Source organism: Perca fluviatilis, chromosome 3 (genome assembly GCF_010015445.1).
Source record: "Perca fluviatilis chromosome 3, GENO_Pfluv_1.0, whole genome shotgun sequence".
Lineage (NCBI taxonomy): Eukaryota > Metazoa > Chordata > Actinopteri > Perciformes > Percidae > Perca > Perca fluviatilis.
In genome coordinates, this window is record NC_053114.1 from 20,605,840 (window position 1) to 20,622,326 (window position 16,487).

At 41.2% G+C, this 16,487-nt stretch overlaps 1 protein-coding gene across 6 annotated transcripts in view; it reads left to right on the plus strand.

The window, feature by feature from the left end:
• LOC120555780 (protein diaphanous homolog 3-like) overlaps window positions 1–16,487 on the plus strand; it is a 188,877-nt gene that overhangs the window by 101,742 nt on the left and 70,648 nt on the right. For all 6 annotated transcript variants that reach the window (XM_039794835.1, XM_039794839.1, XM_039794838.1 and 3 more), the window contains 3 exons: window positions 232–356; window positions 3,136–3,300; window positions 12,945–13,080. In XM_039794835.1, coding sequence (XP_039650769.1) covers window positions 232–356; window positions 3,136–3,300; window positions 12,945–13,080 — 426 coding nt within the window. The remainder of the gene's footprint in view (window positions 1–231; window positions 357–3,135; window positions 3,301–12,944; window positions 13,081–16,487) is intronic.

Sequence of the window (16,487 nt, forward strand, 5' to 3'; positions counted from 1 at the left end):
CAACTGAGCTGCCTTCTCTCTCATTTTCCCTGTTATTTTGTATTTGTTGTTTTTCTCTGATTCTTTCAGAGCCTCGCAATAATAATGCATTTGATTGCAACTGTAATTGAGTTGTCCTCTCTCTGCTTTTTTCTTTCACATTTCCTTGGCACGTGGGTGTGTTTATGTGTGCTGTTACGAATGTCTTTGTGTGTGTGTGTGTGTCTTGATATATGTGGCTGTGTGTGTCAGTGTCTGCAGAGAATCTGGAAAAGAGCCTCAGGCAGATGGAGATGCAGCTGCTGCAGCTGGAGAGAGACCTGGAGACTTTCTCCTCCCCCGATGACCCCAACGACATGTTCCTCACTAAAATGGCTATATCCTTTACACACGGCCCATGCATTCACTCACCAGTTCGGGGCATTATTCAATGAGTAATAATAAGTTTACTGTAATGAATCAAACAGAGTAAAAGTTGAACACATATCCTTAATGAAATACTCATGTTGTGTTTCATTAGTTCCCATCACCTTTCAGCTTAGCTTTGCAAAAGTGACTCTACCCCTCTCCCTTCAAATGAAACCTTTCCACCACTTTGTTTAAATAAGGACTATCCACAACACATTGCAACTCGCTCAAATAAAATAAACAATAGAGGTATAAGATGCTGTTAAAACGCAAACAAAAGGGAGGCATAGATAGTCCTCCCATACTTGGTCCTATACACAGGTTGCAAAATTATGAATCCCACTATGGCCACGCCAAGACCCACCCTACGAAGCAGCCAGATTGGTTTAGGTTAGGCATTTGACCTCGAGTGGTTAGGGTTAGGGGATTGGTCAGGGGATAAGACCTGTACATGTAAGCGTGGACGCCTGGCCGATAGTAGTGTGTGAATGCTATTGAAGGGCGGGCCTGGGGTGGCCATAGTGGGAAAAACAATATCGCACCACTCTCATCTCTCTCTTTGTAGGGTACTTCACACCTAAACTTGAACATGAAAGTGAGAATTGAGACCGAGCATCCTACTACTTTCTGTCATTCTCTTTCACAACGTCGGTCATTGTTGTAGGTTCCTGGAACAAGAGTGTTTTTAATTTTTAATTCAGTTGTCAGTTTATAATAATTAAACAAAAGCGCTAATTCACAAACCCATGAATACACAATTTCTCTTCACTGTTTAACGGACCTCTTTGAATATCCAGGTCCATTTGTTGACATCTGTCCATATCTGTTTGGCAGCTGTGTTAATTATTCACTGTACTTTTGAGGTAGTTCAAGTGGTTCAGGTTGACAGGCATGTCTCAGACCAGGTGTGTGAGTGTGTGTTCAGTAAACCCTGTACCTAGCCTTCTTGATGTAGTTTTGATCGATAGCCTTGAGGCTGGGGCACTGATGGCTTGTGCTGCAGTAGTTAGCACAGAACTTGAGTGAAACACAGAAAGGTTCACTGAGAATAGATGTGAAAGCTCAGTCTTTCACTACCTTGCTTTCCAATTCCAGGTGCCCTGCACAAAATGTCTAAGTTTAGCAACAGTGATTAAAAAAAAAAAAATACACTCCATCAAATTTGAAAATAAAATCTGAAATCTTACTGTAAGCCTCTAATAAATTGAAAATGCTGAGCGTCAAGGCTCCCAAGTTTCATAGAGACAAGTCTGCTTGACACACACTCATCAGGGCTTAACTGTGTTGCTAACCCCATATTTTATATAAAATGTAGTATCTTGGGGTGCTCAGATGTTGTATTCACCGCAAGACCATCCAAATGCGAACCTCACACTGTGCTCCTGCTTGAATCCACGTCCCACAATTTAACGGTAATCTGAGATCAACTTTTGTTGGCTGAGACAGCAGAACCACTACAGTTTTGATTGGTACCCTAATTAATGGTCACAGCCTGTATGTACAACCTGGAAATGTTGTTTTGAATGGTTGTAAAAAAAAAAAAAAAAAACTAAACCAAAAAGAGGTGTACTAACCTCCACAGCAATGTTTCTAACTCTGATTCTGAACCTGATTCCTTTATTAATCTACACTAAAAATGTCTGTCTCTTTTTTTTTATCAATATTGACAAGCCAGGTTTGTATAATCGAGGTCTTTTGAGTAAATTTTGACTGGACCCTTTTTCTATTATTTAACATTAGATAACACTGACCATTACTGAACCTTACTCAGTCATATCTTTGAAGATCCCCAGTCATCCTGGCTATAATATATCTAGAATTACTAGATCAAAGGACATTTGCTCTTTTTTATTCTTAAAGTTCCACCACTCATCCTGAAGAAGCCTCATTAAAGATGCTACAATCATCACGTTAAAATTTCACAAATGGCGGCTTTACCTGCAGCTGATGAAATATGCTGGTGACATTATTCCAATCAGCAAAATCTACAGTTACCAGCTAAACATGAGAAGCCTGGAGTGTCACATTGGTGACATTAAAAAAAATCCATTATCAGTTCATGCGCCACTTGAGTATACATTTACTGTGTTATTGGTCTAGTGTTACACTTCTGAATGTGAGAAGGCAGTTTGATGGAAAGGGTGGGGGGGGGGGGGGAAGGAGTAAAGGATCAGTCGGAAAGCAAGAGTGAGCAGAAATTCTTGAGCTGCAGTGGACCACTGATTTCTTTGGAATAGGGAAAAGTCAGGCGAGTGGGAACAGGAGGAGGAGAAACATTTTGCACCCCAGGATACCTATCAACACTGGCTCTTGGCTATTTCTTCTTTTCTCCCTCTCTTGCTTTCCATCACCTGCTCAGGCTTTCCTCATACCTCTTTCCCCCAGATCCTGGCTTGGAAAGATATTTCTGACAAGTCAATCTGGAAACGGTGCCTATTGAACAGCATTTACCCAGCTGTGAATAGGTAGTCCCATCCCCAGCCAGATTCAACAGGCCAGATGTCAAATAGGTCCATCAATTGAGCTACAATGAAGGGGCTCAATAAGAGCCAGAGAGGCTCCTCCCCACCACTGACTGTGAATCTGTTTTCCAGCTTTAGATCATTACGGCAACAAATGTGAACGCTTTGTTTTTTTTCCTACACTTTCTGCATTGCTGTCAAATAGGGGACTAGTATACTTGCTGCAATATTTAATTGACATTTAATGTGTGATAGATGTGTTGGTGACCTTGACCACAACCCTCACAGCTTCAGCAAGGTTGCCAGGGAGCAGTATGGCAAGCTGGTGATAATGCACCGCAATATGGAGACGCTATATCAAAATATGCTGGAGTACTTTGCCATCGACCCCAAGAAGACCTCTGTGGAGGAACTGTTTACAGATCTCAGCAACTTCCGTGCCATGTTCACTGTGAGTACACTGTACTATAGATTGACCCATAGTGGAAACACGAAAACTTGTTGAAAGCATGTTGTGTGGGAGTGAGAACATTAACACATGACTGTTCACATTTTATTGAAACTGGGTGGCTAATGGTTAATAAGTTGTTTTTCAGTGGTATTGGTAATGCCTGGGTTTGTTTTTGTATTACAGGAAGGATTTGATTACATTTTGTTAGGAAAAGCACAATAATTAATGCATCTTTAATCACGTTAAGTTTAAAAAATATATATATATATAATTGTTTAGGCATTTCCGCAATTGTTTTTTAATGGATAGGACAGCTAGATATGAAAGCGAGAGGGAAGACATGCAGGAAATTGTCACAAGTTGGACTCAAACCCTGGACCTTCTCAGTCGAGGAGTAAACCTACATATGTGCGCCTGCTCTACCAACTGAGCTAACCCGACCACAGTCATGTGTTAAAGTTGATGTTTACCACAAATGTGTTGGCAATTAAAGGAACTGACTGAAATGTTGGCACGTAGATCCATTAAAGGCTAAATGAGTAGGATTTGTCGATTGTGATTTGCAGCAATTAAAGTGAGCCCCTTTGCCCCGGCTCAACAAGGGTCACGTTGCTTGCCAGTAGGTGAAAGCCAACCTCAGATTCACTCTCGTTTTGGAATGAGCTTTGTCCGCCTGCCGTTTAGCCTCGCTATAGTTGCGTTTTTTTCAGCGCTGTGTCCGCCATTTTTGTCGCTTCCTCTTGGAGGCGTTCTTACGATTTGGCACCTGGTCGCTACGTTTTTATAGAAGTTAATGCCCAGAAATGTCCCCAACACAGCAAAATAAGAAAAGACTGGCAGGTCAGGGTCTCTGGAGATTCAGATACTGACACTCTTCTAGTGGTTCATAAGTGATGAAATATTGTGTATGAATCTATACATTGTTTTTCAGGAAAATCCTACACCTATTAAAAAGGATCTTGGAGTGCCAATTTATGTGGATTGGTGTTTCATCATACCATTTAAAAGGCGCAACTAATTATTTTGAGTTATGGGTGTATTCATATATTCATTTTGTGTCTTTTATCAACTAATAATATTTGAAAATATAGGCCTGCTTTGCTATATCTGTATTTATAAACAGCTCTGACGTAAGCAAACCTTTAACCGCATTAACAAGCTGGATTATAAACTCTTACTATTTTTATTTATTGGCTGCATTAAGACAGAACCTCAACTTCTTTTTTGTGATTCCCACATCAGTGTCCTGTGGTATAATGCAAAGCAGAACAGTGTCAGTCCTATGCAGTCCTGTCTCAGCCAGACATTTATGTCATCACTGAGCTTTGTGGCTTTATCAGTCTGGCGCTACTGTAAGCTGTGGAGCTGCGGAGACCCACTGTGTTTAATCAGCAGGATTAGTGACACAGGCTACTGCGGGTGCAACAGATAATAGTAGCTAATTAGCCTACTAAAGTTCCTGCACTGCCCCCAACTTAACATCTACCTCACACTCACAAATGGATTTCATGCCTCTTTGCCTTTTTTCCTGCACAGTCATTACTTTACATTACTTATGGTTTAGATTTTCTTGTACTCCGAAGCTTTCGCTCTACAGTACATCAGTGTATTTTTCAGGGAGAGTAGTTGTGCTGCTGATGTAGACATTTCATGCGTACTGTACACAATGTACAATCCACATTAAGTCTGAAAAGAAACTTTGGAACAGTTTTAAATAAGTTTACAGTCTACATCATTATCGAGACGCGCACAGTAAACATGTTTTTGTATACCTTTCAGATGCCCAACAACGAAACAAACTATTGTCACTCCTGGAAAGATCCGAATTTTTTAAGCTTGTGTTATTGGTAGAAATCCAATAAAAGGACTAGCTGTGAGGCAATACAAGTACAGTATATAGAGTATATGTTTATATCTTGAAGAAAAAGTACCTCCCTGTATGATTTGGGACCCATGTTTAAGCCAACTGCTAACAAGGTCAAACCACATTAACAGCGTCCAACTTTCACACAAGCACTTTGCTTAGTTAAAGTTACATGTACAATAAACAGCTTTTCACATTGAGGTACAGTATAAACTATTTTTATTAGTCCTGCCCTTCTATTATGATAAAATTCACATCCTAACACTTAGTTGCCACATATCCTGTGTGGCATCAAGTATCTACACAGTCTTCACAGGCTCAGAGAAACCCAGACAATCAGAAATTAAGGTTCCCAGATGCTTTGCTTTTAGCTTGGCTGTTACTTTGTTGTTTTCTTTTCACTTCTAAAAACTGCTCCCATAACTTGTCTGTGGTGTGATTCTTTTCCTCACTTTAATAGACTCTGATCAAATGATACGAACCCCAATATGTTCCATGCATTTTGTTCAATGCCAATTGATAATAGGGATAAGAATATACAGCTGTTATACATACGTATATATGTACATGTCTTAGCCAGACTCCCTTGTAAAAGAGATTATGAATCGCAATGGGAATATTCCTGGTAAAAAAAATAAATAAAAAAGGTTAAATAAATATACTCTATTGGCACAATAATGTGTCATATTGCATCTGTAATTCCTTTAATTTTAGCTCCACAGTTCAGGATTGAGGTTCTGCTGTAGCGTTTATGTTCTGACCAAAAATAACAGTCAATGACTCTGCCAGTGAGAGGTGAACAAGCCAAGTGTTATAAAGACTAGAATTATATGGTCAAATCTCCCAAGGTAGCTATTTATTCCCCTGCGTTAGGTCAGCAATTGGTTCAAATGGTCACATCACACCGACATATCTTGGGAGAAGCCAAGGCTAGGTCAATGAACGTAGGCATACAGTAAATCTCAGCACCGTAACCTCTCGGTCAAATCTGTGTCAGCATTTACCCTGCTGTGTCAAGGCCCATGCTAATAGGTGCGAGCTGTCTCTGGACCACTGCCTGAGGCGAACTGAGCCTTGAACTGTGTGTATATGTGTGTGCGCATTTTGGTTTGTGTGCGTTTGTCATTTTGTGTTGGCCTTTTTTTTTTTTTTATTGGGAAAGCTGCTTAGCTTTTTCACGCACAAAGATGGACACACACACTCGTACACACACGTACCGCATGCTCAGTCACCCGTAGGAAGGAGCCCCAGGGCGAGGCCGCACATCTGACAGGAATCCAATTGAGCGTGTCTAATGGCGGACATCCAGGAGAGGAGGAGGGGGAAGCAGACCTGCAGTGATGAAGGAGAGCGGAGGGCAATTTCCTCAGAGAGCTGGTTCTCTCTCTCTCTCTCTCTCCCTCTTTCTCTCCTTGAGCTCAACATTACAGTAAAAATGGATGCTTTGTCAGAAGGCAAAAAAATCACATGACACATTTTTGTAGTTCCAGACTCTTCACTATCTCTCAAAATCAATGTTCCTTTAGTTCTCATTATTTTTCAGTTGTTAGATAATTCTTGCATTGGATTTGGATTTAAAAACTAACCCCTGCCTTGCCTGTGCTTATGATTATTTTTTATGTTCCTGTACTCAATGTCCACACTGACTCTGTTTTTCCTTCTAATATTGCTAATTGGGTTTGTGATTTAGGAAGACAGCATGGCCCTTTTGTGCTGGCTGGGATTATATCAATTTCTGTTTTTAACTAGGATGTTATGTTCTTTAGCTGCTGCTGCTTTTTTTGCCTGTTCCATTCTCTTTGTAAAGTTTGAGTGATCCTCTCTTAAGCAGCCCACTTGTTGTATTGACCCGTTATTGACTAAACATTGTTTTCCCGGCTGCTGGCAGCAGTAAAGGGTCCAGTTTAAAATGGGGTGTAATTTTGCCTCTACAGACCTCTGTTGATCTGCATAGCCACATTATGGAAACACCTGCCATTCATTTCTAGCATGGCACTAGGAAAGGCAATTTGTTTGGATTGTCGTCAGTCTGCCACTTCGGACCAGACTGAAATAACTTATAAACTTTGGCATGGATTGTCATGGCATGGATTGTCATGACATTTTGAACATACATTCATGGTATCAAGAGGATGACTCTGGTGCCCTGACCTTTCCTCTAGCGCCAAAGTGAGGTTGACATTTGTGGTTGAAATTGAAATATCCTCAACTATTGGGTGGATTGTCATGAAATTTGCAACAAATATAGCCCCAGTTACAGTTACATTTACTCAAGCGCCACCAGCAGCTTGACATTTTTTGAAATCCCTCGACTATAGCATGGATTGTTATGATGGTTGGTTGTTCATGGTCCCCTCAGGATGAATTGAAATTAGAGATGCACCGATTACAATTTTCTAGGCCGATTCAGACTTTTCATTGAGTTTGACCTGCCGATACTGATTTTAGCCGATTCCGATTGAAAATTTCACTTTATGAGGTTTTTTAACATTAATATGCATTCCCCCATCCTGCCTATGGTCCCCCCAATGGCTAGAAATGGTGATAGGTGTAAACCGAGCCCTGGGTATCCTGCTCTGCCTTTGAGAAAATGAAAGCTCAGATGGGCCGATCTGGAATCTTCTCCTTATGAGGTCATAAGGCGCAAGGTTACCTCCCCTTTCTCTGCTTTGCCCGCCCAGAGAATTTGGCCCACCCATGAGAGAGAGACATCATGGCTTTCAAACGAGCAAAGTGGTAGTTGGTATTTTCCGATAAACTTTTGCTGTCATATTTCACGGGACCCGCGTGAGTGCGGTTTTCATGTTCCAGCTGTTCAGCCTGAGAGCAGAGCTGTTCGCCTGAGGTCAGTAGAACGGACTGCTCTGCAGAGCCGTGTAGAATTACAACTTTATGACATTTCATAAACATCTGAAGGAGCGGCGGTGCGCCGCTGCTACATGCATATAGCGGAAACTGTGCGTGTGATGCTGATGTTGTGTGATAATCATGCACCGCCCGAGTGCGTTTGACCGGCATAAAATCGGCATATGCCAGATTTCCCGGCTCGTTGCCGGTCATGGCCGATCACGTGAAAATCGGCCAATTCCAATCGGTGCATCTCTAATTGAAATAACTATGATTCAGCACCAGAATCAGTTATTTGGTTATTGACTACGCACCTGCAAAATAAAGGACTTTCCCAGCATCTTCAGCGGTACTTTGTGTTTATTAATAATGTGTCAAACATTATACCTGCTAAACTGCAGCTTGTTAACATCATTGACATCCATGAGCATGTTAAGCCTGCTGGTGTTATCATTTAGCTCATGGCTGTAGACTCTTGTTTAATGAAATTATGTCAACCGTCTTTATAAGCTTGCCTGTATTATAATTGGCCTACATATGTTAATGACATAGTACAGTTGTCATTTGCATCATAGGCTCGTAGGGCGTCTTGTTGCATTACATTTTCTCTACGAAAAGGCAAACTAATCTTATGTCTTTTATAATTTGGTTAGTTTGAAAATATATACATCGTAAAACGTAATCGACAGTATAGTCTGTGAGTCCAACGCTGATTTCACGACTGGCTAGGTTGCTGTATTTATGAAATTGTTTGGGTTAAAGGTAGCCACAGCTTATAGTGTGTTAGAGTGCAATTATATTTACATTTTGTTTGAGTAATTGAATTTGACTTTTAAATGAGAGAGGAGCTTGATAGTGAAGAGGGGAAGGAGTGTGAGAGTTGTGCCTATGTTCACATTAGGCATCCATCAGAGCTGACAACTAACCTGGGATCACCTAATTGTTCTTCATTGAAAATGTATTATGTGTCAGTACTTTTGTCCTTCCCTTTTCTTTTCCCAATTCTCTCCGCCTGTAATTTACAAGATTGGATGCCCATTAAGAATATAGTCATTTGTGACATCGTGGTTGCCACGAGCTACTGACAGTTTCATTACATCAAATCAAAGTTCATTTTGTGGAGGAGGTAGTTTCATTTAAATAAAGAGCTCTGAACAGCTAAAAACCTTTTGAGTGGTACATATCAGTGATGTCAGGCGCCATTGTCTTTATGTGAGTGAGTTTGTAATAAATGTTTAAATTATGTCTGCTAAGCTGCCAACAAGCTATAATCTTATTGTGGTCTGTGTGTAAATAAGAAAAAAAATAGATTTTCTCTAGTGAAAGAAAAAGGTCACAGTGTGCAGACGTGGAGGATCTAGTGGACCGGATGCACCACGAGTGATTTTGACTGCTCGTATGCAGCTGTACTCAACCATGTACATAACCATAGTGATTTACCAGAGTGTTTATTTGAGTTGTTATTTCTCTATTTCAAGTGGCTTGTTGATGTGGAGTGAATTACGCTTATTTGTTTTGAATTCAAGTTGAGTATATCATTTCCAGCAATATGTCTTTCTTCGGGCAAAACAGTGCAGTGTGCCTGTGGAACGGGACTGCGTGCGCGATCGGTCGATCAAATGTGATTAATCGAAGAAAATGATGTCGAGCTGTTGCCGTTGCTTGAATAATAGGGTGACCTTGAATTATTTAGTTCATCGTAAGAAAATACCGCTATTATCAACCTTTGGTCTGCATTTGCCATTGTCCCACTCTACTACACTTGCATCCAAACAGGAAGGAAGTGGTAAACTAGTAGCCTCGTGAGACCGTCCTGATCTCGCGAGCGTTGGTTTTGAGGTGGGTTAGGTGGTGATAGACAGATGGTTTATCCAATCAGCTAACCAGTATTTTCAGACAGCGGTAGCCCCAATTCTGTTAGCCACTCGCTAATGCTTTTTTTCTCTTGGATCCTTCTTTTGGAATATGGTCCATGAACCTGAAAGGGTGCCTTTTATTCCTAAATTCTCGTTACACAAACGGCAAATATCCTTTACCGACATGTTGCTTGCTTGCAGGAGCTAACAAGCTATGCTTTGCCTGCAGCAGCAGGGGCGGGCTTGTGGTTGTATTTTCATACGCTTCGTGGATCTGATTGGTTGATTTGGCCCGTCTATCACCAACGTAGGTGATAGACAGATGGTTCATCTAATCAGCTAACCAGTATTTTCGCCCCTTCCCAAAAGTTCTCCAACGGAAAGTTCCCAGATGGATATGCCGAGCAAATGCGAAACAATCCATCTGGCGGATTGATTGGCTGTCTGGGTCAAGTGTGACATTGACAAGTGGTGCGACTCCACACCGTGCGCTGAAAAGTTGAGAATATTTGAACACTCATGGGCGTCTTTAAACCCGTATAAAAAAAAGTAACCGTGCAAGAGAGGTGCCGTACCGTAGCAAAGCAATGGTTTTGCTCGGTGTGATCGGGGCCTGACAGTGAGCCAGCATGCACGGTACCAGGAACCTGAAATGAAAGCCGCTAAATGGAATTCAGCCATCATTAGTTTAATTATTTACACCTGTGCATTTGTCTACTGCGGCATGTCAAAATGTCTTCTGTGAAAAAGGCCTATGGTCACTTGTATGCGGACTTAATAAGAGGTTCAGTGGGCAGTGACTGCCCCGCTTTACTGTCCCACTGTAGTTTTCCAAGTACGACATCGTTTTCGCTGTGTGTCTTTGTGTGCATCCATTAATATTGGTTTGGCATTACTATTCTTCTACAGACCTGCCTGTCTAGTCGGGCTGTGTGAATAACACAAGAGGAGGGGAGACAAAAAGGAAGAGATGGGTGGTTGATAAAAGCCCAGACTCCCTTTCTTTAAGTGACTGGCTATTGATCAGGATGGCAATCATGCTAGCACTCTATTAAATCATATGCAGTCTGTCTCCTGGCTGTGGCATTATTGAGCTATTGACACTATTAGTTCAAAAACCCTTTGGCAGAGGGATTATAGAGCCTGTGCCCACAGTGGTTCATGTACAGTAGATAGTATACCTAAGAAATAATTCTTCATAGACAGGCAGAATGGAATTAATGACATTTTTGACAAGTTTAGAAGTTGGCTACATCCTCTTGTGCAAATGTCAATAATATTAAAAGACATTTCTGTCCCAGGACCTAATAGCAACCACCGGGGCTTGCTTGCAGTCTTAGTGAATGCTGTAGAAGCTCATCCAGTCTCAAGACCAGTCCCTTTTCCTAATTAGGAAAAGGGACTGGCCCAGAAACTTAAACTGGAACTTGGTGCATGTGGTTAAAATGCAGGTAATCAATGAGTATCTGGTCAAAAGAAAGGGACCAAATTCGGTCAACTTAAAGGTTTTCTTATAGTGTTTTAAGATTGTTAATTTGTTTGCAGTCCACTTGCTTTTAATATAAATATCTGCACAAATGTATTCAATTTCCCCACATTTTATTGTGAGGCCTGACAAAAAAGAAAAATGAATGATTGTTACTCTGAGTGGAGTTGACCGTCAGCATTTCCTGAAAAGAAGTACCGTAGGAGTGCCTATTCCTTCATGTAACATCGAGTCAAACTACATTATCCCCTAAAAAGAGAAATGGAATTCTATATGCATATAGGATTTTTTTTATTACTATATTGCAATTCTAGAATATTTTTCTCAAATGTTAAAAATTCCAATCAGAAGAATAAAATGACGAGAAAACCTAACATCATCATAAAGAAATGTAATGATTTATAATGTGCACTGCACATACGTACAAGAGCAAGACAGTAAGTGCAATCAATAATCAGAATGTTTTCATTAACAGTTCTAGGTTTATGATTAATAAGTATATGCAGTAACGTTGCCTAATTATTCTTGTAATTACATCAAATCTAGCAGTTTCAGATTCTGAAAAGTTCAGGTGGTTGTAAGTGTGAATTTTGTTTACAGTTGATCTGCAGTTATTGTTGTAGACATCAAGCAGCAGCAGCTGTAAATGCTGAGCTGAGCTGAGCTCAGCATTTACAGTACAGCATGAATTGTATTGCCGTTAGCATTGCCGTGGGGCTCACCTGCTGTTTACCAACTGGTAGTCTGACTTACCGGATGTGGACTGTTGATATAAGCCTGCTATTGGCCGCCTAGTTCAGCCGCCATTCTCCTCCCCTTCCGCTATCTCCGCCATCTATTTTGCAAGGGCAACGTCGCTACATCTGGGGCTTAGTGCCGCCCAAGAAAATTGTGATTAGTATAAGGAAATACAAACAAACCAGAGTGTTTTTCCCCTATAGCAGAATGTTATGAATTAACCAAAAAATTGCAGGTTCTCCTTGACCACAGGTCCAAACAGTGACTACATCAGTGCGTGTCGTATTCTACAGGTTGGAAAGAGAGGACAGTTGTGTACTTGATACTTGCATAGTTGTACATTTTCAGGCGTTATACATTCTATACTGTGTTAGTATTTAGTTTTTTTTAACACATAGGAACGTTTTCCGCTCACTTTGTTTTATCTTATAAAGTGATTCGGCCAGGGATGATGACTGTAGAGTGAAAAACAAAAGAGAACAAGAAACGTATAAAAACAGACCTTTAATAATCTCAAAAAATAAGAATCCTTTTTTTTTTTTTTTTTTTTTAATGCATGAAAGCGTCAAAATTGGAACAGAAACTAATGTTTTTTTTTCCTCTTATTGATCTCTGATGTGCCTGGTGTCAAGTTGTTTTGTGTCTGGCAAGACCAGGGTGGCAATCCATCTTAGAAGCTTCATCTGACTCTAATGGTGCCTGATAAAGATGTCAGTGATGTCAGTGGTGTTTGACAGCTGCCTCTGCCTTGGACAGGCTCTACACTACTGTAATTAACCCCACTTAGCAACCTGTCTTGTTTTTCCTCTTTCTCTCTGTCTTTCCCTCACTTCCTCTCCCGCTCTCCCCACAGCAAGCACTGAAGGAAAACCTGAAGCAGAGGGAGTCAGAGGAGAAACAGAGGAGGGCACTGGCGGCAAAGGAGAAGGCTGAGCGTGAAAAGCAGGAGAGACAACAGAAGAAGAGGAGGTTGCTGGAAGTCAATGCAGGTAGAGACTGTTCAATCTGTTTCGCCTGTCAACTTTTGCATCGTCGAGCCCATTACAGGGAGCCGTGTGCTAAATCGATCTGGGGTCAAATGGTGTAAGAGATCATTCAAAGACAATGACTGTCATTTATCAAGCAAACATAAGTCCCTTTTCAATGGATTAGAGGGGACATCTATTTTCTCACAATTCAGTATTTATCTCTTGAAAAACTAAAACCCACATTTACACAGAAAGCATTTGTGCTTATTTTGATTGATGGACACGTAGTTAAGGAATGCTGGAAATAATTTAAATACAAAATTACCAGTGGTGTGTCACTCAGTTAATGTCAGCCCCGATGAAATTATAGTCTTGATTTTCATTATTTCTGATCAATTAATCTATCAAATGTAGTTCCCAGTTATGAAAAGCATACATTATGTTGGGATTAGGTAGGGGTACAGATTCAATTGTTGGCAAATTATCAAAGATGTTTGATCAGTATTAATTTAATTTAATTTAATAACTTGTCCAAATTGACAAACAATCAAAATGGGGCACCACCCTGGAATCAGGGACCAATAACTGGGCTGTGAAATAGTCTCATTGGTGGTGTTCCCTTTAAAGTACAGATCTGAATTAATTTGATTAATTCATCTGGTTATCTTTGAAGGAACAAAAGAAGGGTGAATTTGAGCACATACCTGTTTAACTAGCAGTTATTACAACAAATACACAAATAATCACAAACAACTGCTATTTAACGTATAATAGAATTGATTTACTTCCAAATTATCAATTGTCAATCAATAGTTCTTCAATCGATAAACCTGTATACCCTTTTCAAACTACAACAAAACAAAACAGACAGACATGTAGCGACATGTCTCTCTCTGTGTGGGTGTGTGTGAAGAGGACGGGGAGGCGACGAAACGTGGGGGTAGCTAAACCCCGCGATATCAAGAGGTGGACGAGACTCCGCAAAATTTGAGTCTCTCTGTAGTTAGCCCAAAGACTACAAAAAATGGCGGTCGGGGGACCGCGTGGCATTGAGTTAGCCGGTTAGCTGTTCAAGCTAACGTGTCACAGAACAGAGAGATACACAACAGAGGCTACTTAGCGCACGTTAGCTGGTTAACGCACCTGTATGCAGGTGTATGACTGTCGTAGCCAGCAAGGCCAGCTGTGTGTGTGTGTGTGTGTGTGTGTGTGTGTGTGTGTGTGTGTGTGTGTGTGTGTGTGTGTGTGTGTGTGTGTGTGTGTGTGTGTGTGTTAGGTTTGTGGCTCGCAAGGCCAGCTGTTCAAGATGGCACGTGTGTGTATGTTAGGTTAGTGTAAAAGAGGAAAGGAAAGCATGTTTTAGAGATCTCTGTTTTTATCTCTCTCTTTAAGCTCAGGTTTAATTCCCTACTGTGGTCCCAACAATTATCATACCAGGCATGCACTATAGAGGATGGATAACAGATATTTAGAAATGATGTTCTGGTTCGGGACAGGCTCGGTCACATCAGCGCGATAAGGCATTGAACATTTAAAATTTAAAACGGCTCATTACCGTGCGCTTGTTGCCCCGTGTGCGTGACATTTACGATAGCCTTCCTACAGTTGCTTAAAGGTGCTCTAAGCGATGTTCAATTCAATTCCGTTTTATTTATAGTGTCAAATCATAACAGGAATTATCTCAGGACACTTTACAGATAGAGTAGGTCTAGACCACACTCCATAATTTACAAGGACCCAACAATTCCAGTGATTCCCCCAAGATCATGCATGAATGCGTAAGTGCGACAGTGGAAAGGAAAAACTCCCTTTTAGGAAGAAACCTCGGACAGACCCAGGCTCTTGGTAGGCGGTGTCTGACGGTGCTGGTTGGGGGTGTGATGAACAATGGCAATAATAGTCACAATAAAGATAATGACTAGAAGTAGTAGTTGGAATAGTTAATGGTGTCGTAGAGCACAGCATGGCGTAACAGGGCGTGGCAGGGCGTTGGCCGGACATAGCAAGTCAAAGCATTGCAGAGCGTAGCAGGGTGTTATAGGAACAGCAGGGCGTAGAGCAGGACCACGACAGCTGCCACCATGATCCAAGGAAACATGCTGGGCGGAAAAAGAACATAAGGACTCCGGGGAATAAGCTCCCCGGAGCTAGGTTAGTAACAAGCATTTCTGGGACATGGATACACACAGATGGAAAGAGAGAGGAGAGAGAAGCTCAGTGTGTCAAAGGAGGTACCCTGGTATTCTAGAACTATAACCGCATAACTAAGAGCTGCAGGGAAGGGGAGATAGGGAGGCTGTGGTCAGTGATTGTGGCTACACACCTTCCCCCGCCGGTCTAGGCGAGCGCTGCGACTCCTTACTCCCAAAATATACGTAAGCTTTCTATGGGGAGAAGCAGAGATAGGGTGGGGGTGTGCCATGACTGTGGCTACACACGCTCCCCGCTGGTATAGTCGAACGCTGCAACCCCTCACTCCCTAACTATAGGCTTTATCGAAGAGGAGAGTTTTAAGTTTACTCTTAAAACTGGGTGACTTTACTTCTTTTTGACGTTCAAAGTATTTTCCAAAAGTATTCCCCCCCCCCCTTCCCCCCCGGATAGAAAAATGCGGCCCGATCCACACTCTAATGCATTAAACTAAAACACACTGTGTCGTGTTATTGTGTCATGTGAAGGCAACATTGACATTGTGCTGCCTTCCCTTGATTTGTGGACACTTTAACAAGGCAATGTTCTTCATGTATTGCATTGTACATATTTCAGCCTTGGAATTTAGAGGTAATATTATGGTTATTAATTGGTTATTGATCCAGATATAGAAGTTCACCTCTTACAAGCTTGACTTTTCTTGGGAGATCAGAGCACAGGGCCTGCTCACAACAGCATTCGTCAGGATTGTAGGGGTTCAGTGGATTGCTACAAAACACTTGACTAAAATGGATGATTGCTATAATGACCTTTAACCCAGGTCAATTGTTTGAAGGACAGCCTCTGTAATTCCGATTCACCCAGAGAGCTACTCTTTTTAAATGAGCAGAGAGTTATGCCACAGTCCATGAAGGGTGATGGTTGAATCGTTAATAATTTCATATGAAGTCCACAATTACAATTGTTATTAATACCTTTCGTCAAGTTTTAACATTGTATGTTGACAAGCACAGTCTTGAACTAGGCCACAAGCAAAAGGTTTGGCGTACAGCTGCTTGGTTGTCATCAAAATGCAGCCATATGCTGCATGGAGAATCGTCAGCCTAAAGAAAAAAAATCTGCTGTCTTGTGCAAATAGTTACGCTTAACAACTGTACCCTAATTACTCTTTTTTTTTTTTTTTTTTTTTTTTTTCATACGCCATTGAGTTTAAAAATGTGATGTTTATAAAATGTGGAGAAAAGCAATCCTTTACCGAGTTAAGAAGGTAACAAGAA